The sequence below is a fragment of the Drosophila willistoni genome, chromosome 3R, assembly GCF_018902025.1.
Source record: "Drosophila willistoni isolate 14030-0811.24 chromosome 3R, UCI_dwil_1.1, whole genome shotgun sequence".
Lineage (NCBI taxonomy): Eukaryota > Metazoa > Arthropoda > Insecta > Diptera > Drosophilidae > Drosophila > Drosophila willistoni.
This window is the reverse complement of record NC_061086.1, coordinates 20,005,052-20,027,997: the sequence shown is the minus strand read 5'-3', so window position 1 is coordinate 20,027,997 and position 22,946 is coordinate 20,005,052. Positions and strand designations below refer to the sequence as shown.

Genomic DNA, 22,946 nt, shown 5'->3' with positions numbered 1-22,946 from the left:
TGCTGCTACGAAAAGTTGTTTCAACCAATGAAAGTCCATTAGAATGCCAATCGGCAAACCGAAATGGCAGCTCAGCTCAGCTAATGCCACAGGAATACATTGTGAAGTGAGAGAATGAGTGAGTTAGTGGGTGAGGGAAGTTTGGGTGGAAATTGAAGAAAACTTTACACAATGGAAATTGTGCGGAAATTGTTGTCACACATCAGAACAAGAGAAACTGGAACAGAAGCTAAAACAAGGATTTCACTTCTATCTCTAAAGCATTTAATATGCACTAAGCAAAAGCATGACTCACTGGATAAAAGTTTACTCAAGGCTTATTGTGGCTTATTCAAGTAAACAGAAAACTTAATTGTCATTTGTATCTTTTTGTCATTTTCTCTTGTTTGTTTTTCGGTGCAAGTTGTTTATTATCATGAACAGAGGAGGACTAGGCGTAATATATAAACAAGATTTTTGTCTTTTTGGCCGTCTTTAGAGACCAAGACAGAGAGAGAGAGAGAGAGAGACAGAGTAAGCGAGCGAGAGAGCGAAAGCAGTGTTCATTAATCAACCAGCCCACGCCCACGAAAAGAAAAATATCGAGAGCAATGTAATAAAGAGCTAATGACAGTCACAAGAGATAGCTTTGGCTTGGCTTGTGCAATTTACGGGGGTGTTCCATGGACCACCCAATCTAATATACTATATACATACATATATACGGACTTTCAATTGCGTAAATTGTTTCGGGAGGAGGAGAGTCAGAGTCACCCATTGGCAACATCAATGATAAATGTTTGTTGCACATTGCAACAAGAGAGACAGAGAGTTTGCAAGGGTAATTAATGATTGACTTCAGTTGGACTATCATTCGAACGACTCTTACGTAAACTGCCAAGAAGGAGAACAGGTGGATTCCCAGGGAACAGAACAGTGATTAAATAATATGATCCCAGTGAAAGGGACTAATTTGGTTGCATTATTAACTAACTAAATTCAAGTTACATTCTGTTAATATCCAAAGGAAGTTTTGTTATAGCTTCTTTAAATTATTTTCACCTATAAATTTAATAGCAACCAACTAACTTTCAAGGCAGAATTCAAATAATTTAGTATTTTAGGACTTTTTATTGAGACTTTCTGATTTTTATAGCTCAACTATCACTTTTATTTGCTCAAGCATTTAACAAATTAAATCTAAATATAAATGTATGCAAACTCTTTACACCATTCACTTCTACTTGCCTAAAAAGCATTTAGCAAATTGAATAATTTGTGTATGCTAAAAAGTTTAGAGAAAACTGCCTCTATTCACATCGCATCCCATCCCGTTTCATACCATACCACCATCATTCCATGCAAGCTTTCACCTAAATCCCTGACCTTTGTGGTTGCCATCTTCTTTAACTACATTCTCCTGAGTTAATTACTCACGATTCATCCGCCTGTGCTTCTTCTCTCGACATGCCACATTCCCCTGGGTTTTTGAGTTGAAAAATGCCTTAAAATGGATTATGCTGGAGGTGGAGGTGAATGCGAGTGCGAAGTAGGTGGAGGAGACGTGGATGAGCACTGGCGGCCATCATCAAATTTGGGTCAGGCACTAAGTATAAGTGAGTGTTATGTAAATTACAGTGCGCTGTATAGAAAAGGATCCTGCAGGGTCTATTCACACACACACACAACCTCCTCTCTCCCTCCCCTCTTCTGGAGAGCTCTGATGTATTGTGTGTTTGCTTTGCACATTCATCTTTGTGAACAAGCAAATGGTGAAAGACCGCGCCCGTTTGACAGATATTCTGCCGTTGGTTAAACTCAAATCGCACTTGCTTCTCTCTTCTTTTCATTTGGTTTCTTCTTCGTTTTTAATTTCAACCGAAGAATGATATGCTCACACACATGGTAGATATTAGATGGAAGTGAGTAGTGAGTGAGTCGTCGTCGCCTTGGTAAAGTTTTTCGTTGTTGCCGGGGTAACCGCAAAAAAGATTATATCATAGTACTAGAAGTCGTCAGTCTTCAGTCTTTAGCCTTTTAGTATCCCCTTGGTTATGCATCGGCCATTGACCATGACGAAGACGTAGAAGAAGAAGAAGCAAAAGCAGAGCAAAGCGAGGCAAAGAAAAATGTAAATAAAGAACAATAATAAGAGGGGCACAGTGTACACTTTAAGAAAAATTTAACTAGTTTTAATTTTAATTCTTTCTTTATATACATTTATCTCTCAGTTATACATATTACCAGTGGATTTTTGTTGCTTACTTGTTTCAGAATTTACTGAAAATTTATTTTTAACTTTTCTCCAAGTGCACTTTCACATATGAACGTATGTTGAGCAAGCATTAACACTTGCACAGGGAAAAAAGAAGGCACAAACACAGGCAAAAGTCAACAATCTCATAATCAGTTCAATTACAACAATAATAAGACAGTTTTCTTTTTTTGCTTAATGATTTTCACAAGACAAGCGCAGGCGGTCGAAGCGATAAACTCTAATTGCAGAATGCCAATAAAGCGGGCAAAGGTTAAAAGGCCAGCATTTTTTATTGGTTGACGCAATCAGGTTTGTTATTTTGTTAGTAAGAGAGAGCGAGAGAGAGAAAGAGAGAGAGAGATCGTTGAACAAAAGGCAGGAAGGAAACCCCCGCAACAATTGACGCTGACCCATTTCGGGTGACTGTTTTTTCTGTTTTTGGGCCCGGTTTGGATAGATGGTTTTGGTCATTGCATTGAATTAATTATTACGTGTGACATGTGCAGCGACCCTCTCTCTCTCTTCTTTTCCTCTCTCACTTGTTTTCCTCTTTCTCTGTTTCTTCTTTTGTCCCTCTATCAGTACTCTAGGGTGCGTCCAGCATTTGTGCTAAAAATAACAAACTACACCACTTGGGCTGGGGACAAACTACAAAAAACAACATTTCAAACTATTTGTCATAGAGTTTTTGTTTTCGTTGGCTGCGCTGGCAGCCTGCAACGGCCACAAAAATAGCCGCCGTACAAATCTCATTTGGGAGTTGCCCCATCACCGTTTGCTCCATTTGTTACATGGCAAAGTAGGAACATCAAAAATCTTAAATTGAAGATCGCTATTTAAATGCTCTATAAGCAAAGTTTACAAATTTAATTAGAAAATTAATGAACTAAACAATATCAGTCATACATATAAATTCATAACTTGGTTAATAGTAGTGGAGAGATTTTGATTCTCAATGAATTTTCAGTTACTCTTTACTTTTCAATTTCTAGGGACAGTTTACTTACCGACTCTAACTTAATTCTGAACAAAGTCTACAAATAATTCTTTAACTAAACCTTAGACCGTAGACCATTTAAAAGTCAAGAAAAGAAAGTGTATTGCCAACTCTTAGATGAACACATCAATCTCATGGACCATGCCCGGTCTCTGTCCGTGTGCCAGAGTCTCGGAGGCCTCTGAGACGATCAATGGATTGGTTGACTGCCTGGAAACGTTCCAAAACGTTTTGTGTGTGTGGCTAGCGAGCAGCAAGAAAACTTAATGCGGTCACTGGCTTTTTGACATGGCGACGGCACACACTATTTTCGAATATTCCATTCCCTCTGCGCCCCTCTTCGCCACAACTTCTCATTCATCGGTCGTATATCCATTACGCTTTTGGTCAGTATTTGGAAGATTTGTGTTGGGGGTTTGGTTTGTTTTTTGTTATTTTTAGCGCCGGCTAAAAATTGAAGTGTGCTCCGAGAGCATCCTTCAATGTTTGTTATGTAAATTTTTTGTTTTCTCTCTCTCTATCTGCTCATGATGATGATGATGATGATTTGGAGTGTGCGGCGGCGTTGGCAGCGGCAATTGCTTGGGGCCTCGTTGCAAACTAATAAAACGTCAAAGCAATTTTGACAACATGCAACTTGGTTAAGAAGAGAGAGAAAAAAAAAGAAACTGGTCTTGAGTTGTGGCAGCTTGCGATTTGCCTTGTGCATATTGCAAAATGGAAAAGTTTGTCTATTGGTTTTCTTTTATTTTTCCTCCTTTCTTTCTTTCTGTCTGTGCATTGCCTTCAATTTGCCATATTTCGACGAGGCGGCAAAAAGAGAGAGAGAGAGAGAGAGAGAGAGACTCAGGGATGTTAGTCGCAACTTTAAGTCATATCTAAATCGCATATCATATAAATTGAAGCCGTGTGAAATTTTCGTAGGAGTTTGAAGTGGTGCTAGGATGATGATGGTGATAAGCATCTCTCTGCTTTTATTATAGACTTGTCAAGTGCTCATAAAAATTCGTAATCTGGCATTGACTTACTCTCTGACTACCTGGGTAGGTGTGTCACGCTCAGTTTTGTTGTGGGCTAACATGGGTTAAGTACGGCGTCATTAGCACACACACACACAATCACACAGTCAGTCGGAATTCGAATGAAATGTAAGAGAGGCCACTTTTTGCAGAAAAGTGTTCTGCCACAGCAGGATCTCGACACAAGGACTAAAGGACTCTGTTTTATGGCATGTTCTCACTCCGGCACCATCGAGAATCGGCTCACATTTAGCATGACTCAGTCAATGTTTGCGTGAATTTGCCGCATTAACGACCGAAAGGACCTTCATTTCCCAGTCATTTTGATAGGAGAGTGTGAGGCAAAACGCAACCAGAATACCCGCTAATAATATAATAAATGTTCTAACGTTTTGCCTTTCTCCACATCGTGTTTCTTTTTTTTTTTTTTCGGCAACAATGTGTCTCAATTCAATTAATTTTTTAGGGAAAATCCCCCCTTAAGTGGCCCACAGGTTTATTTTTTTGCGCTGAGCTGTTAAAATTTTAATGCTGCTGGTTTTTGGGTAAATTAAATTTTAATTATTCTGGGACCTTTGGTGGAGCATTCAAATGGTTCCTTAATTTACGTATTTCAAAAATTTATCAGCTCATTAATTATTTCTTAGCATCCAGCAGAGTAAAAAGAACTTTATTTTGTAGTGCTATGAAAAACTTTGGCCAAAAGCCTGACGAAAAGTGCAACGAACCGAAATAGAAAAACCCAACGAAACGACAAAATAAAAAGAAAACGAGAAAATTATATAGAAAGAAAAAAATAAAATATGATGGGCTTTGCCTCTAGACGGCGCTACCACAAATGCAAATTCATGGCGAAAAAAAAGACCCAAGCAAAGAACTAGGAGCCCTGGAAAGCCAGAGGGGCTGGGGGAGTGAAGTCAGCTGTCGGCAGTCGTTGCTCTTGAGCTTGAAAAAGGCAAATATGCCAAGGATAGAGAGGGGAAAGATGGCATGAGAGTAGCGAGGAATCGCCTATCAAAGAGCGGAGTTTTGCATTTAGTCAGACAGTGAGTAAAGTGTGTCTGGGCCGGGTCTGACAATTACGTCAATGAAAACGCCAGCCACGAAATGTAACAAAACAAAACTGTTAAACACAAAATGCCACTGCAATTCATGATAGACGAACCATTGTCAGTCCAATTAGACAAAGGAAATGCTTTTGAAACTCAATTTTAAGACTTTATTTATACATATATAAATTAACGATTAAACACTAACATGAGCCAACGAAGGGGGAAATTCTTAAACAAATCACTCAATTTGCGATCGATCTATGCAAACATTCATATTAGCTTGTGTTCTTCCCGGCACTTTTATTGATCCTTGAAATATAATACTTCTAAAGTTTCTAAAAGTCTTATCTATAATGCCGGTTACAAATCGGACTAGTTGTTGATTTCTGTTTTTCATGAGTTCTGCAATTTTTTTTAAAAGAGTACCAGTCATTCCATTTGAGATTGTTTTTGTTTTGCTTACTGTTTGTCTCTGATTCATTGGAAATTCTAGTGAAGCTTTGGTGTTATTGTTGTTTTTGTGTTGTGTTTTTGATAGCAGCATCCCAGAATTATGGCAGACGCGTCGTCGTCGTCTGCTGCTGCTGACTGTTGCCTTTTGGCGCTTTCCCTTCGCCAGATTAACTCATTCATACATTCATGTTAACCATTGAGTAGAATGAGTGAGTGTGAGTGTATGTGTTTGGGTTTGTGTGTGTGCGGGTAAATGGATGTTGTGGCAGGTGCAGGCAGTGGCAAGAGAAGAGGTAAGAGAGTAGTGTGCATTGTTGAAAGAGCCAGCCTTTTATTATGATTATTTTCATTTCAAAAGTTGACGGTGCAGAAAAAAAACCACAAACCGAGAACTTTTTCTGTATACACGAGCAAAATACGTGTGTGTATGTGTATAGTTAGGTGAAAAATTTAAAGTACGCAATGAAGTTGCTGTAGTAGAGCCAATATAAAAACACTCAGACTTACTGAAATAGATATATGCATGTATATAGTTTTATTTCAACGAGAGCTACTCGAAAACTGCAGAAAAGTTTAGTTTCTCAACATGTTTTCCAGTTTGTTTAAATGTGAAACTTTGTATGAATATGTCTTTCTTACAACCAACCATAACAAGGTGGACTGAAACTTGCGAAAAGTCTAAATAGCATTTGTAACAGGTAAACAAAATTGGCAACATTTTTCAAAGAGATTTTAATTTGTTTATAAGATCAGTTCCAGCTACCATTGTCAAAATGCTACCAATTAAAAAATGCTACTAACTAACTAATATTTAAAAATGTTATAAAATCTAGATCTAGACAATATATTTGGTTGATGAATTCAGGCTTAGAAGTAGAACTAGATTAAAAATATTGCCTAATCCGCTGGATCTCTCCATGGTTAAGTATGTTCAAATATATGAAGAAAGTCCAAATTAAAGAAACAATGCAGATGAAATCATGAATAGCTTTAGGATCTATAACTCAGATTAAATGCATTTCAGTTGATTTAGAAGGAAACTTATTGAACAGCCCTCGCATTTGTATGCGTTGCCTTTGTAGTTTGGCTCGTTTAACTTTGAATTGCAGCAGCAGCCGGCATGCCGGTTTCTCTGTGTGTTTGTTTATTTGTTGTTTTTTTTTCTTCTTTTCTTTGCTTCTGCCAACTGCAACTTTAATTGGCGTTGGCAAACGTGTTTTATTTTCGACTAAATTTGGCATTCATTTCCTACACGATTTTTCTTAAAGCGAGGTCAACTCTATATAGTTTGTAATGGTGTGTGTCTTTTACTAACCTTTTTGGTGTGTGGCAGCTCACTTGTATGCAGATGCGATCATGGCCCGAGGAGGGGGAGGGAGCAGTGACCTTAGCCTTAGTTAGCCGTAGTTAACAGCTGAAGATGCGCGCGCGGGGATGGTGGCTCCCCTCTCTCGTACTCTCTCTCACTCTCTCGTTTGTTCACTGGGGGCGGAAGCTTAAACACAAACACAAACAAAAGTCGCCCTTTTTTTTTGGCAGAATGAAAGAAATTAAACGCTCTCTCCTTCTATCTCTTTCACTCTCATGCACTCACTTGGTGGATGCTGTTGCAGCGCTGCAACATCATCCACATTTCACTTATGATTTTTGATTTTCTATATTGCATGCACTTTTCCTTTTTCCTTTTGCGCTTCTTCTTTGGTAATTTTTATCGTTTATTTCGTCGTCGCCCTTTTTCTTTGCTTTTCTCGCTCTCACTCTCACGCTTCGTTTGTTTGTCTCGCTCCCACGCGCGTTTACCTCGCGTTTGCTTCACACAGCTGCGTGTGGGCAAGGATACAATTTTTTCCTCTTTCTTCCCTTCGTTTTCGCCTCGGCAAAAACTATTCGTGTGAGGAGCACTTTGACATTTTTCCTTTTTTACATTTTCGACACCGTTCATGCATTTTCCCAACGAATTTTCACAATTTTCATCCGCCGACCGACCGCACAACCGCTTACCTTAAAAACAAAAACAACAATAAACAGTGTTGCCAAATTAGCTTTTTTCCCGTCAAATGTGGCTCTTTTTTAAAGTCAACAACGATTCTTGCCGAACCCGAACCACCGAACTCCTTGCAACCACGTCGAACTCGAGTCATTTAAGGTCGAATATGATGCCAACTCATACCGATTAATCGATTATTTTGCTTTGAATCGCGATTTAATTGTATCGCTAAATGGGGATAAATTAATTGAAACATTAAGCGATGTATTGCTCAAATAATCGCGAAATGCAAAGATAATCCCAACATCTGCTGGTTTTTGCTGGCGCCTCGTAGAATAACGTCTTGAAAGTAATTTCAAATGTGAAAACCAGGTTGAACTCAACATTCTATGTATATGCTGCAGAGGTTCGTTTATTTAAAGATAAAGACAACTTAATTGAAATTATTGCTACTTTGAGCCTTCCTATACCTATCGCGCATATTATTTCCCATCACTAATGTCAACACGAACATTCGCTTGCAACCATACGGTGAATTCGCCCTGCCAGCATGAATTCGCTGAGCCAACCTCGAACCACTAAATCCTGCAAATGATGCCAAAATCAAACGAAAAATGCCAACTTTTTATCCGGCTCCCACTGTTTTTTGTCCGGCTCCCATTATTTTTTTTTATCCGACTTCGAGTCTCCAAATGGCGCAAAAATTCAATTCTATAATGTGTTCTAATTGTTGTTTAATTTTTCGCACTTATAATAGTTTTTACCTTAATTAACATTGAAATTAATCAATTGAATGAAATGTAATGACTTTGGAACTTTGATTTGTACTTTTTCGAACCCCAAATAACTCAATAAAAAACCTATTTTCTAGTTATTTGTTGAGTATAGTATTAAGATAACGTTCCGTGAATTTTGTCATCCCACCCTTCCCACAAAATTAAAGCCGGTCAGGGCATTTTCTCATTATCTTTACTTTTGCCGAAACAACAAAATAAGATATTGTAGAAATTTAATTAATTAAATTTGTATTCCTTTTTTGGCGTTTTACGGTACTAATGGATTTAAAAATATTATTTTTCTTAAATTCTTCGTCGAATGAAATATAATGCATCAATAGGACTTTCCGTGGCGGTTGAGAAACACTTTCTTCATTTCAATAATTTCATATAGCTGTCCACAGACAAGTGGAAATTCTAACATACAATGTGTGTTAAACATTCGCACTGTGCAATCACACTAATGGAAAGTGTATTGGGCGCGTGCGATCTCAGTGGAAACAGGTGTTTGATAAAAGAAAACATTGGCTGCTGACTGATAGGTGATAGGTGAATGGTAGATACTATTGTGAGTGGCAGTCGAATAACTCATCAGTGAAGTCGGTTAAGTTGAAGGTTCTGCATCATGAGTTCGATTCACTCGCTCTATCAATGGTGCGCCTTTAGTTTCTTTGTGATATTTTTATTCTATTTTACAATAAATCAAGATGCTGGATTAACTTCAATGAGAATGGTTGGCAAAAAACTTAGTTTGAATTTAGTTAACCAAACGAATGAAAGTGAATACGTAGACGATGATGGGGATTTGCTAACAGAGGATGTTGGGGAGGTGGAGGAGTCGGAGGAGCAGGAGGTGACAAAGGTTAGGACACTACCACTTTATTATGTGGATAGTTCAAAGTGTAAGATTCCATATGTGGATCCCTTTGGCCCCGACACATTGGCCGTCTACACACCTATGAAATTTGAGACATGCTCCAATGAGACGGCTTTGGTTACACCAATTTTTAATCACAACATGAAACGATATGTGCTGCACATCAATGAGACCTTGGCAACAATCTTACTCAACTCCAGTGACATTGATTACAATTGTTACTATCTGGAGATAGTGCGCGATCAGGCACATGACAGCTACAATAGGTAATTGAAACAATCACTTTTTACTGGCTATAGAGTAAAGTTTTAATTGTAATTCATAGCTTGAATCGGAAGTACTTTTCCCAGGGCTTTGTGGTGCCACATCATGTTCAGGGATTGGTAGTAACGTGCCATAAATTCGACAATGACTCATTTGTCCTGCAACATGATGGCTATTCGGTTATTCAGTATGTGCCACCACCTCCAGGTATCTCGAATCTGCCTGGAAAACGCAAACCGAGTGTTATAATGTTCGGAATCGATAGTTTGTCTAGAATAAATATCAGGCGAACTATGCCCAAGACGTACAATTACCTCACTGGCAGTGGCTGGTACGAAATGCAAGGATACAATAAGGTTTGTGCAATCAGGAACTACTATAAGGCCAGTCTTAATGATCGCTTGTTAATTTTGTTCAGATAGGTGACAATACGTTTCCCAATTTGATGGCCATTCTCACTGGTTACACACCGAAAACAGCTAAAGAGCTAATCTGTGATTGGGACAAGGACGGCTGCTTGGATCGTATTCCTTTCATTTGGCATTATATGAAAAATGCCAGCTATTTGACGGCCATGGGCGAGGATGAGTCAGGCATGGCCACATTCAACTATTGTAAGCCAGGATTCGTGCAACAACCAACTGACTATTATGCCAGACCACAGCACAAAGCATTCGAACATTTTCTTGATAAATGGAAGTGCGCGGAATGCGAGATGACTTATTGTATTGGCCGTCGTATTACCAGTAGTTATATTTATGATTTTGGCAGAGATTTCGTCAACCGTTATGTGGATGAACGTCCCATTTTTGGTCTCTTTTGGTCGAATAGTTTCAGTCACAATGACTATAGAATGACCTCCAAAATGGATGACTATATCTTGCAATATATGTTGGACTTCGAAACGGATGGAGTATTCGAGCAGAGTATAATGATATTTCTCTCCGATCATGGGTCACGCTATGGCAAAATATTAGGCTTTGAGAGTGGATTTCTAGAGGAACGCTTGCCGGCAATGTTCATCTATTTGCCGCCGTGGTTTCGAGCTCATTATCCAGAATTCACCAAGGCATTGCAACTCAATCAGAATCGCTTGACGTCCAATTTCGATTTACACAACACCTTGAAGCACATTATTGAATTGGGCGGAACTCCCGATGGTCCTGCCTTACCCAGATCCAACGACTGCCCCAAATGTCATTCGCTTTTCTATACCCACGATCCGGAGAGGACGTGTGACGATGCTGGGATACCGGAACACTTTTGCACCTGTGTACCTTACAAAAGATTAAAAGGCAAATGGGCTAGCCGCATAGCACCAAAAGTTATCGATCGCATAAATGAATATTTGGAGAGAAGGAATCTGAGTGAAATTTGCAGTACACTAACTTTAAGTTATATCCACAGGACGGAAATAAAAATCGAGTTGGAAGAAAATTTCCACGACGAGATGTCTACCAAGGATGTAGCAATATATCGCACTAAGTTCAAGGTGCGACCAAATGGAGCCGATTTCTATGCCACCGTGACATTTAACAATGTCACCGAAAACGTTGATGTCGATGTGGAGACAATAAGTCGAACAACGTCCTATGAAAGGGATGCGACTTGTGTCAGTGATAAAATGGCAAAATTATATTGCATATGTAAAAGTAATGTCAGAGATTAGTCTTAGCTTTACAATATGTTTTAAATAGAATCCAATTGTAAATTAAGTCTCCTTAGATTAAATTGGCTAATTGTGGCAAATTACGATTAAGAAAGTCAGTGGGCACACAGCAGAAGGTAAAGCCCGCTTCTTTGCTTTGTTCCAGGTGTATTGTCTGGGGACAGGCGACTATTTCACAAATCGCATTAGGCGATGGCTTTTCTCTTACATGCACATTGTTGAGAGTTAGGAAGACAAAGCGTTTATTCGAGCCATCACTGACTATCTTAAACAGCCATTCAGGTACAGGATTTCGTTGAGCTCCATCTAAATAAATTGATTGTTTATGACCACTGGCATCTGGAAGCCTGAGAACACCCAAGCCTCCAGTGCAGATCTTCAGAGCATCATAGTGTCCCAGTGTTAGTTCACGACGGATCCAATTCTCTATTTTTTTCCAATTGTGACGATTGATGGTTCGGAATTGGGCCAGGACATTGATGTACTTGAATGTCTGACGCTGATGAAAGACAAAGTCAGCTGAGGGTGCCAAATGGCCGCGATCAAAGACCAAATCCCTTTCCGATGTCACATAGGTTTGCTGTGCTCCCAGCAACTCTTTAAATCGCTTGAAAATATTCTTGGCCTCGAATGATGAGGCTTGTGCCCCACTGATGATATTGTCGGTGGTAAATGTTTGCACGGGTCGCCCACTGCCAGCTACGGAAGGAAATCTGATTAAGTTGATATAATTTTAATAAGATTCCAATACAAGCTTACACATATTATTGGGATAGACCAGATGTAGGGTGAAATGGACTGCGACGTTGGCTACATCATAGCAACTTCTATAGATCTCGAGAAATGTCTGCTCATTTAGCTTATAACCCACACGATACATGGTATATGGGCAGCTTGGATCGGCAATTTGTTGTACACTTGCCTTGATGGGTTTATGGCAATCGCTCATGGGTAAAGATGGCTCAAAGCGACCACCTGACTTACATGTTGTCTGTCTAACATTATTGGCATCGCATATCATATCAAGCGATTGTCCCGTTGGTACCACACCTAATCGCTGGAGGTAGTAATTCCTAGAGTCCGTATGAAAGGCAAATATACGATTCGTCTTTGAAATTTCATCACCAGTCAGCTGGCAATCAGCATCAGCATGGGCCACAACTGAATTAAAATCAAAACAAAGTCATCTTGTTAGTCACTGATTAAATTTACAAATTGACGGCACCTACAAAAAAAGAACAACAACAGCAGCAATAAATTTGTCTGACAACCGCACATCTTGCCTTTTGAAGCACAGCTCAAACACTGTGAGAGCAGAAGATAGACAAAGTTGAGATTGTTGTCTCAAGATCGTCAGATCAAGTTCTCGGGGAAGTAGTCTCTCTCTCTCTCTCTCTCCCTTTCTCTGGTTATACATATGTCTACTGTTGTCAATAACGAATCAAATAATGTGTTTGTTGCCTCCCCCTGACGTGACACACCGCAGGTCATCAGCGATAAACGGGAAAACATTCATGAGGTTCAAGTCAATCCTCGGGGCATGCACTGTGAGATTAGATTAGACTCAAAATATAGTTGATTACATGATGAATTACTGACAATCAGTTGTAATTAAGCCAAGTAGAAGATATTAAGTAAAGTAAATAGAAATCCAGTTAAGTTTTAATTTTTATTTTTAGTTCTTTCTCTTATTTTCACAGTGCATTTCAGGCATAGAAAATTCCACGCTTTCCTTACCTTGTGGCCTATCGGTGTTTATTATCAGAGAGACATTGCCAAGTGCTTGGTCCGCTCACGTATAATAACAAAAAAGTATAAAAAAGTAAAGAAAGGGGTTGCCTCTTTTAATATCCCTTTATGTATCTAGGCAGGTGTGTGTGTGTGTGTGTGTTTCCACAAGCTGCAGTTTATGTGACTTGCATTTTGTCATCAGCACTCATAAAATGCTATCTAAAATTAAATCTAAGGTGCAGCGCAATATAAAAATCCTTCATTACACTCCAAACTTAGCTGGATTACAGCGGGAATGGAATTGGAACTGGAATTCAGCTTTATGGGTTGAGAGGTAGCAAAAACCCGGCTAGCTTGGCTTATACGAACCCAAAAATGTTGTTGGAAGTAACGAATGCATAGAGCAATTGACGTTTGGCATCCCCCAAAAGTTTGTAGCTTCACATGAAAGTGGAAGCTAGGTGAGGGGATTTTTATAAAGATTCTAGCAGCTTCAAGTATTTGAAATGGAAATCAATTTAGTGACTTTTTAGGGGGTTTTTAATGTGTTGATTTCTGTCCAAGATATACGCATTGATATGCTGATAAGAAGTTTATTTATTAATTGTTAGATTAAGAAGGGATTGGAACTTATAGAGGGAACGTTGTAGTATTGCAGCAATATGTGTAACCTGCCCTAGCAGTGTCCACTAAAGTAACAGGACATGGCACGCTGTTACAGATGGAAGGAGCTGGAGGCCGGCGGGTGGCATAGATATTGTTGTAGGTCACAAAGATGGCAAGTGGCTGATTGGTGGCTGTTCGCACCCGTTTGTACATCCACTCTGGAACCGGATTCTTTGTGGCAGTGCCGAGGATTACTTGACGCCGGCGAGTTGGTGTTTGATTAAGAGATAAAGTCCCTACAGTACCAGTTTTAATGTTAAGCCTGGCCTCTCCAGTGATCTGATTGCGGACCCATCGCTCAATGGTCTCCCAATTGCCATCGTTAATGGCTTTAAATTGAGGCACCACATTCACATATTTGAAGGTGGCGCACATCTGATCGCCAAAGAGAAAATCAGCCGAGGGGGCCAGATGGCCACGATTGATAACTACAGTCCGATCGTTGGGTATGTAAGTCTGGCGATTGCCAAAGAGTCGCCTAAAGGTCCTGAAGATATTACGTGTGAGAAAACTATTGGCATCTGCCTCCGTGAGAACACCATCTCGAGTGAATTGTGTGCAGGGACGGCGTGGATCTTTAAGAAAAAACAGCTAATTACATAGCCAGAAAGTCTCAGTTAACTTTCAAAACTCACAGAAGCTCTTGGCATATACCGAATGAACTGTAAAATGGGCCCGCACATTGGTCCGATCGTAGCAGGCACGATACAGTTCCATGCGGTGATTATTGATGGTATAGCCAATGGAATACATGGTCTGCCCACAAGTGTTGTCCGTGACAACAGTTGCACCAGGGAACATGGGATTTGTACAATGCATGGGCAATGAGCGTGAAAATCGGCCGTTCCTCTGGCAAGTGGTCTGAATGATGTCATTCGGCTGACAGATCATATGTAATACCTCGCCTTCACGCACTCGGAGTGTACGCTTTAGATCATATTGACCGGCCGCATTCCTATAGGTGAACAGGCGATTCGTTCCCTCGACCATAGCACGAGTTAGAGTACATTCTGCCCGCGATTCAAGGACTACAAACGAATATATAGTCAGAGGACTATAGATAGCAACCATCTATCTGTCACTCACCCAGTCCCAAAGCACAGAGCATCAGGAGTAGCAATTGATAACCTGCCATGGTTGTTGTTTTGCTGGTTCAATATGCACTTTGCAATGGCATTTTATAGGCTTGACACCTCGATTCGGTCTTTTGTTCTTTACCACCCTTTTGAATTCACAATAAAAGCTGCCCACTCAACTTATGTGCACGTGTCGGCAGCAAAAAGAACAAGTAGAAAAAACACAATTATATATACTATTTTTGGCAACATATTTTGTTGACCAATTGTGTGGCATTTTAATGCCCCCAATACTGTGTTCTTACCCAACCAAATAAAGAAAATAAACAAAAATATATTCCGCAACGGTTATGCATGGTAAATTTAATTTCTTCCGACTCTTTTGACATTGGCAGCATTTCCTTGACCGGACTTAAATACTGGGTCAACATGTGTGCCCCGGCTTCCGTTTATTTTGTTGGTTTAGCCTTTGCAGTTAAAGTGATGACAGCAACTAAATGAAATTTTCTCATGAAATGCATATAAACAAAAATAAAGCCAACTAAATGGTCCGATTCTTGACCAAAAATTCACTTGTTTTATGTGAGTGTGATTGAATGAATATTGCTTAATACTGAATAGTTCTGTTTATTAAACGAGTATAAATACATATTGTTTATTATTGTTAATAAACAAGACAGTAGAAATAATTAAGACTAAATAAATGATTCCGAATTTAAATTCGTTGTATGATTTGTTCTGGGACTTGTAATGTTTTGATTAGTATTTAGTATTTCATCCATTTCTGTCTTCTCTATTTTAATTTTATTATAAATAAATAGCTTTGTGTGAGTTGAGACTATTATTATGTAAAAGATAACACAAAGATTACAGCAAATTCCACTGAGTTTTCAATGTTAGGCGAATTTTATAGGGACACTCACAAAATTGCCCCACTGTGCATTGTGGATGAATAAAGCTTAACCCAAATTGCATACCATTTAGTTTGAAAGTAGTTTTTAGCAACAATAATGGTACATCTAAGCGAACAATGACTGAATGATTCTCGTCTTATGTCTGTCATTGTGTAACGGCTTGGTTTGGTGCTAACAAAAATATCAACAAAACCCGAATGGCTAGGCATTTTTGGCTATTGTCTGCCGGGCGTAACGTAATTTCCGCAGCTTACGAGCAATTTGGCGCTGTTTGGGCAATTTTAATGCACATCCAAGAAGGAGAAAGAGATTTTGAGTGCGAGAGTGTGTGTGCTCAAAGAGCGCGCCAAATTATGCTATATAAAATTTGTGACTCGATGCGAAGAGAAAACGCATGTGTGCATCTGTGTGGTATCTGTGTGTGTGTAAGTTGGATTGTAATGGTCAATAAAAATAAAAAGGGGCAAGGCAACAAAATCAACAAGCCGACCGACCGACCACAAGCCGAAACATAAATCAAATTGCGCCGCACTGCAGGCGGATGGAAAGGAAGATTGGAAGATTGGAAGAGAATAGTGGGAGTGGACCACACCACATTTACAATGCCATTGAGTTGCGTGTTTACAGCACAATTACAACTGTTAGGTTTTTATGTGAACCGAATAGATGAGCTCAAGAGTAGACGAGGAGACAACTCGAAGCTCGAAATGAGATGAGTGTATCGTTCCGGCTTCTAGTCGGAGCGTTTGTAAATTTATGCTGCAGTTTTATGAGCGCCCAGCCTAGCCGTGACTGTGGCACGCACAGTTTAGGCTATGTTGAATAATTTATTTAATGTCTACTTTTAGGCGCAGGAGCAATTGCTGTGCTTTTATTGCATTCGTACGCATCGAAAAGCGGAAGCAGAAATTTATGCCAAGCCACCGAATGACCATTAAAAGTCTTTCCAAAAAAACAAAAACACATCACAAAACCCAAAGTCAAAGTCGATTCCTTAGACTTTAGATGGATGAATCAAATGGGATGGGATGGGATGGGATGGAATGGAGGCGTTTAGTTGCTTTTTAAAATGCCGGTTGTTCACTTTTACGATTTATGAAAATTGATTTCGAGGCATAAAAGACCGCAACGAGAAAAGGCCTAAGAGAAAGTTTTAATGTGACTTTAATTTCTCTGGCATACGAAATGAAAACAGATTGAATGCATAAATTTTCGCATTTAACTTTTTATTCACCGACATTTGGCAGAGACCATTTACCGAAATCAAGGACTAAAGGTGGCAGGATCGCAGCAGAAAGTGAAGCCATCACGTGCCGTATTCGGCAGCTGGATGGGACAATTCACGGGCCTACAGAAACGCGGTGCCGGAGGTCTTTGCGCGGCAAAAATATTGTTGTAGGTAAGGAAGACAACCGTCCGTCGGTTATTGGGATTGTCCACCCTCTTGTACATCCATTCGGGCACAGGATTGCGTCGTCCATTGAGATACACCTGTCGGCCAGCTTGTTGTCCCACTCGCAATGTCAATATGCCGGTGGCTCCAGTTCGCACATCAACAAATTGATTGCCACGCACAGAATTGCGTACCCAACGCTCAATGGCCTCCCAGTTGCGATCGTTGATAGACGCGAATTGAGGCACTACGTTCACATATTTGAATGTGGCACACATTTGATCACCGAATAAGAAATCCGCTGAGGCCGCCAAATGACCGCGATTAATAACGACATCACGATTATTAGGTATAAACTGCTGATTATTTCCAAATGTTGCTCTAAAGGTAGCGTGAATGTTTCGCACAGTGTAGCTGGACTCATCAGCTTGTCCGATCACTCCGTCCGTACTGAAGCGAACGCAAGGTCTACGTGGGACTGTCAAAGCAATCGAAGATTAATTAAATACCTCTCTTTTGTTTACATAACGATAATGGGCGATACTTACAGAAAGGTTTGGCATAAACACGATGAGTCACAAAGACCGCACGAACCGCTCGAGTATCGAAGCAGGAACGATAAAGCTCCAAAAACTGATTTCCAGTTCGATAGCCTATCCTAAACATAGTGTGTGGGCACGATCGATCCTGCACAGGAGCTGCTGTGGCAACAGGTGGAGCACGGCAAGTCTGAGGTAGACGAGGTTGGAAAACTCTGGTCTGCAAGCAGGTTGTAGCCACAATATCTGTGGCGCTGCAGTACATTTGCAAGACTTCATTATTTGCCGAACTAACGGTACGTTTCAATGACAATTGCCGATTCCGATCACGTAACATGAATATCCTTGTTGTACCCTCGACCATTGGCTGTGTAATTTGGCACTGGCCATTGGCTATACCCAGATTTAGTGCTAAAAGCACTGTAGAGCCTAAAAGTATCAATCGCATCATGTTCGTAGCCTTTCTTCTTCTCTCCCAGACTATGCCTCTGTTGGCCAGAATGCCAGGCTATTTATAGCGATCGCAATACGCATGGATCTTTATATATAGCCATATATACATCTGGATATCTTTTGTATGCACAACTGTGCTTTTGTTTATTGTTCTAGTACTTCATAATCGATAAGCAATTGAATGAAATTATGTTAATTATTCCAGTGTGTCGCTTTATCTTTTCTCTCTATACAGCACGTGTCGTAGATGGGGTATTTAAAAAGTTTAAATCATTATTTTGTTTCCGAATTTCTAGTGGTTGTTGTTGATATTTTATTGCCAATTTAATAAATGTTTATATACATATTTAATATCAGCTTAAAATGTTAAGTGGTGGCATCACCAGATAAGAGAGAAGCGATGGAATTGGTTCACTCAGAGGAGCTGCCAACCGTTGCATATCTCTGGCACGAGAATAACTATGGAAGTCCGCCTAGATAACAGGCTGATAAATTCCAGTAGGAGCCTAGCAGACCTGGGGGATAGGGTATTAAAATAATTGCGTATACACGTTCTCAATAGAGCTGCAATTTCTTCTACTAAATTAGAATCTGACAACTTCTCGATCATTTAAAGCATTGTTTGAATATATTCATAAAGTAAATATTCGTGATTTCGTGAACGAATGAAACGAATGCTACTCATTTCAGTCGAATGAAAATGAATGAAATAGAGTTCAACACATTCATAAACGAAACCAAGATGAGCTTAAGTAATACAAGTTCTCACTTCTAATTCATAAACGAAACCAAGATTATGATAAATAATACAAGTACAAATTTTCTTGTAATTTTACAAGAAGAGAAAATTGAATGTAATTATTATTCTCGATAAGCTTTTTGTTAAATAGATTTCTGTATAATTAATGGTTTTTACTAAGATAGATAGAAGATAGTAGAACATACTTTGAGTTGTGAGAAGCCAATGACTTAAAACTCGCAAATTCAAGATGTAACTCTATTCATTTTTCGAATATCTAATACTACTTTTTTTATTCATTGACAACGGCAAACAATCAGTTTGATATCAATCAAAAAAAAAAAACATTAAACAAGAACTATATTTATTATATTTTTAAGTATTATTTAAATATTATTTTTTCAAATGGTTAACCAGTTAACCGTAACGGTTAAGAATTATAATATAAAGCTCAAAGTTCAGCTGAATTATACCCTTTGATTACAGAGAGTATTATAAAATTTGTAAAAAGGAGACACCATAATTAAATTACAAATGGAATTTATTCTTGATCAGCATAAGAAGTCGAGATAATAAACCCATGGCCGTCTGTTTTAGTTCATTTTCACGTGAAAAACGTCACTCCCAAGTTTTAATCAGATAGGTTAATCGGACCTCTTTAATATTGTAATTGTTCTTTTGATAATTGTGGAGTTAACAATACTTGTCATTTGCATTACTTTATCGATATAGTTAAAAAAAAGTTCACAATTTTTGTGGTGGTTAAAATTTTTGAGCTTTTTGAACTGGAACACAATTAAGAGATTAGAGTTAATATTAAAATAGCTAAAATTTGTCTAAGTGTCGTTGGAGTTCGATCATTTAAAACGATCGCCAATACGGATTTGAATTAGTTTGAGTACACAGGAGTGTTGAAAATGTGCTCCAAGTATTCAGCTCTAATTGGAATTTTTATCTTGGCATTTCAAATAGTCCAGGTAAACTTTAGGTCGATTCTAAACGTTAATTGATTCTAAAACCATTCTTAAAGATCACTTCCTTGGCTGAGCTGACAAATTTAAAATGTAACTCACTTGACGAAACGTTTGCAGCAATTGAATACTGTCGAATTAAATCTGTCAATCGGACATACAAATATTTTTCCGTGAAAGTTGGTCTCTTTAAAATTCCCATAAGTAATGTTACAGTAAGTCTTAACGAAATAATATATTGAAATGAGATGATTATTTTGAAAAATTTTAGATAAATTTAGCCGCCTTTCAAAGACTTAATGGATATAAGCCTTTTCTTTACAATATTACATTCGATGCTTGCAAATATTTAGCTTCTACAAACAAGAATCCGATTGTTAAATATTTCCATGAGTTCATCATTCCATACACTAATCTGAATCACACCTGCCCATATAATGTGAGTAATTTAGTTGTAATGACAAAAATCCAAGATTTGTATTGGCTCAACTTTATCTTTACAGCACGATATGATTGTGGAGAAGGTCCCAATAGATTTTATAAATAATCGATTGACACAAGTATTGCCGTTTCCTTTGGGAGATTATGCCCTCCATACCGATATGTATTACCATGGGATTAATCGTCTCAAATTTAAAATCTATTTAAGTTTAAAATAATTCTAATGGGCAGATTTCAATAAATCATTTTTGAAACTTCTATTAGTTAACGTGTATTTAATCAAGTTTATTGCAAATGATTGTTGACTTCTCTTTTTGCATTCAATTCCAACATTTGATTAACGGAAAATACAACTTAAAATTATACAGCCTACTAATATTTAATTCTAACACTACATTTAAAAATATTTGACAAATACGAAGTGATTTTAGATAAGTTTGTGTTTTCATCTAAACAGCGCATTTTCATTGATATCTAAATGGGTAAGGATTCGTTGAGTTCGAGTATCTCCCACTATATATCCTCGAGTATATATCCCAGTAGACAGTTACCTGCTTACATAATAGATAATATAATTGGGAACTAACCAGTTCAGTTAATAATATTGTTATTAGAGTCCTTTATCTACACATTTGCAGCATTTTTCGTCTTTAATTATTAAAAAACATAAATTTGAATTATGTTTCATGTAAATTTCTAATCCCACAAATGTTCAGATGTGTTCTTTTCAATCTTTGGTTTGGTTTTCTGTCTCTTTTCGTTTGTTGTTTTACACAGACATGTATATGTATGTATGTATTTATATCTATGCCCAACTGTTGACTTTTGGACTGTGTCACTTTCGAACCGGCAAATGTATTTTGAGAGCAAATGTAATTAGTTATTGGCCCAATGCCACAACCTGGCCAAAAGAGAAACACTTTTAGCAGCATGTACATATCTGCATCTGCTGCTGTGTGTGTGTGTGTGTTTGTCGCCATGATTTCATTAAAATTGTTTGTTGGACAAATAACATTAGTTCAGTTTGGTTTTGCATTGATTTTCGGTCATGTTGGACATGCCATAACAACTCCAATTACACTTTTATTTTGTGGTCTCTGCTAGTTGATTATCCTTGGAATTGAATTGATTTAGTCGTTGTGGGGTATCCGAAAATTTCACCTGCTGAGCTGAATGAAATAACCAAACTTGAAATGAGGGCATGTTTTTTTGTAGATATTTTCATATATATTTCATAAATTTATATTTTTGCATGGTAAATCCCTTAACGACCATACGAGCATACAAAATGGTGGCAAAGAACTAATACATGCGCATATATCAGTCTGGCTAAAGCCAAAACGTGCAAACTTTTCATATGTAGCCGGCCAGAGCAAGAGCGAAAGATGGCCAAAAACTTAGCTCGATATCGAAATCCCTGTATGTGCGGGTATGAGTGTCTCGTTGTGTGTATAAGGATGCGGATAAAAGGAGGCGACATTTGACTTTTACGCGCAATTGAGCCACATAGTTGAGGTTGAGGCTGAGTGCTTCAAGTGGCTCTTAAAAGCAGACCTAGCAGAATATCTGCCTGCGACTGCCTTCTACGGCCCAAGCTTATAAATATTTATAACAGCCCACTTGGCACTCACTAAATTATTAAGTAAATGCCTTGCGCCATTCAAAAAAGGTATAACCGTCACCCTTACCCCATCTCTAACCCAAAAGAAAACTTTCCCTAGTCTGGGGGGCCAATAAAACTCTTAAACACATTGTGAATGAAATGTTGCCACAGGAAAAGCTTTGACAATTTCACGCGGCTTGACTATTTCCTCACAGAAACATAAATGTGTTTATATATTTTCATATTTACTATACTGTGTGTGTCTGTGTGCATGTATGTGTGTGTGTGTGTGTGTAGGGTATCAACGATTAATAAGCATGTTAATGTTGCGCGAAATTATCAACGAAATGGGAAAAGTTTGTTGTTTCTAGTTTGCAACAACTTAGAGAGACTTAAGATTTATAAATGGTTCATGGTTGCCTTTGAACTGCAATTAACTAAAGACGACATATGAGCGATGGCAAGTTAAATAACTTTCACACTACAGCCTCATAAATCAGAGATGCCAAAATGCCTTAACTTGGTTCAAAAAGTTGGAGCTATCACTATGTTGCTTGTATGCTTTGGCCTGCTTGCTTATGTGTGTCACTGGTCGTATACTTGATATTGCATTGTCCGGCATAGGTAGAATACTGTGTGGCCATTTTTCATTTGACGTTTATTAAATTTTTTACTATAGCAAAACACACACACACACACACATACAATGAAGCGTGAAAGTGTGGAAAAGTCTGAGAGAGAGTAAATTTAATGCACGACTTGCTTTCGGTTTGGCCCCATTCTATTGAGTGTCGTGTCGTCAGCTGAATGAATATATTCTTTTTGGTTCTCGATTTTTTTTTTTGGTAGTTGCTTTTTGTTCTTAGTTTTGCAAATATCATCATTAAGAGCTACACATGCCACACAATGTTCAAAGTGAAACAGCTCCATTACATTACAGTTTGCATAGCCTTAATTTTAGAGGCAATTATTTGCTTTGTAGCCATCCTGCCAAAAAGGCTGCTGAGACCATGGCTGAGATAGACAGAAAGACAGAGTAGACTGACAGAGTCAGGCTTTCCTTTGGCTCGTCTCGGTTTGCCGTTTTTGC

At 38.6% G+C, this 22,946-nt stretch overlaps 6 protein-coding genes across 6 annotated transcripts in view; 2 read left to right on the top strand and 4 right to left on the bottom strand.

Moving 5' to 3' along the window:
- The window catches only part of LOC6646876 (ankyrin repeat domain-containing protein 50), a 29,935-nt gene extending 22,154 nt beyond the window's left edge, over positions 1–7,781 (bottom strand). The window contains exon 1 of the mRNA XM_002070473.4: positions 7,073–7,781. The gene's annotated coding sequence lies outside the window, so the exon portion shown is untranslated. The remainder of the gene's footprint in view (positions 1–7,072) is intronic.
- Positions 7,782–9,165: 1,384 nt separating this feature from the next.
- Positions 9,166–11,376, top strand: LOC6646878. The gene is made up of 3 exons (XM_002070475.4): positions 9,166–9,663; positions 9,723–10,017; positions 10,080–11,376. Exons 1-3 carry the CDS (start codon positions 9,245–9,247, stop codon positions 11,328–11,330), a joined length of 1,965 nt encoding a protein of 654 aa, XP_002070511.2. The 5' UTR covers positions 9,166–9,244; the 3' UTR covers positions 11,331–11,376.
- Positions 11,275–12,623, bottom strand: LOC6646879. The gene is made up of 3 exons (XM_002070476.4): positions 12,560–12,623; positions 12,090–12,491; positions 11,275–12,029 (listed from the first exon to the last, which is right to left on the bottom strand). The coding sequence occupies exons 1-3, from the start codon at positions 12,606–12,608 to the stop codon at positions 11,383–11,385; spliced, it is 1,098 nt and encodes a 365-aa protein (XP_002070512.4). The 5' UTR covers positions 12,609–12,623; the 3' UTR covers positions 11,275–11,382.
- Positions 12,624–13,691: 1,068 nt separating this feature from the next.
- LOC6646880 lies at positions 13,692–14,862 on the bottom strand. Its single transcript, XM_002070477.1, has 3 exons — positions 14,814–14,862; positions 14,363–14,755; positions 13,692–14,302 (listed from the first exon to the last, which is right to left on the bottom strand). Exons 1-3 carry the CDS (start codon positions 14,860–14,862, stop codon positions 13,692–13,694), a joined length of 1,053 nt encoding a protein of 350 aa, XP_002070513.1.
- Positions 14,863–16,945: 2,083 nt separating this feature from the next.
- Positions 16,946–18,142, bottom strand: LOC6646881. The gene is made up of 2 exons (XM_002070478.2): positions 17,659–18,142; positions 16,946–17,588 (listed from the first exon to the last, which is right to left on the bottom strand). Exons 1-2 carry the CDS (start codon positions 18,098–18,100, stop codon positions 16,981–16,983), a joined length of 1,050 nt encoding a protein of 349 aa, XP_002070514.1. The 5' UTR covers positions 18,101–18,142; the 3' UTR covers positions 16,946–16,980.
- A 1,616-nt stretch (positions 18,143–19,758) lies between these two features.
- On the top strand, positions 19,759–20,471 carry LOC111519150. Its single transcript, XM_023178250.1, has 4 exons — positions 19,759–19,818; positions 19,872–20,027; positions 20,084–20,251; positions 20,316–20,471. The coding sequence occupies exons 1-4, from the start codon at positions 19,759–19,761 to the stop codon at positions 20,469–20,471; spliced, it is 540 nt and encodes a 179-aa protein (XP_023034018.1).
- The last annotated feature ends 2,475 nt before the right edge of the window (positions 20,472–22,946 follow it).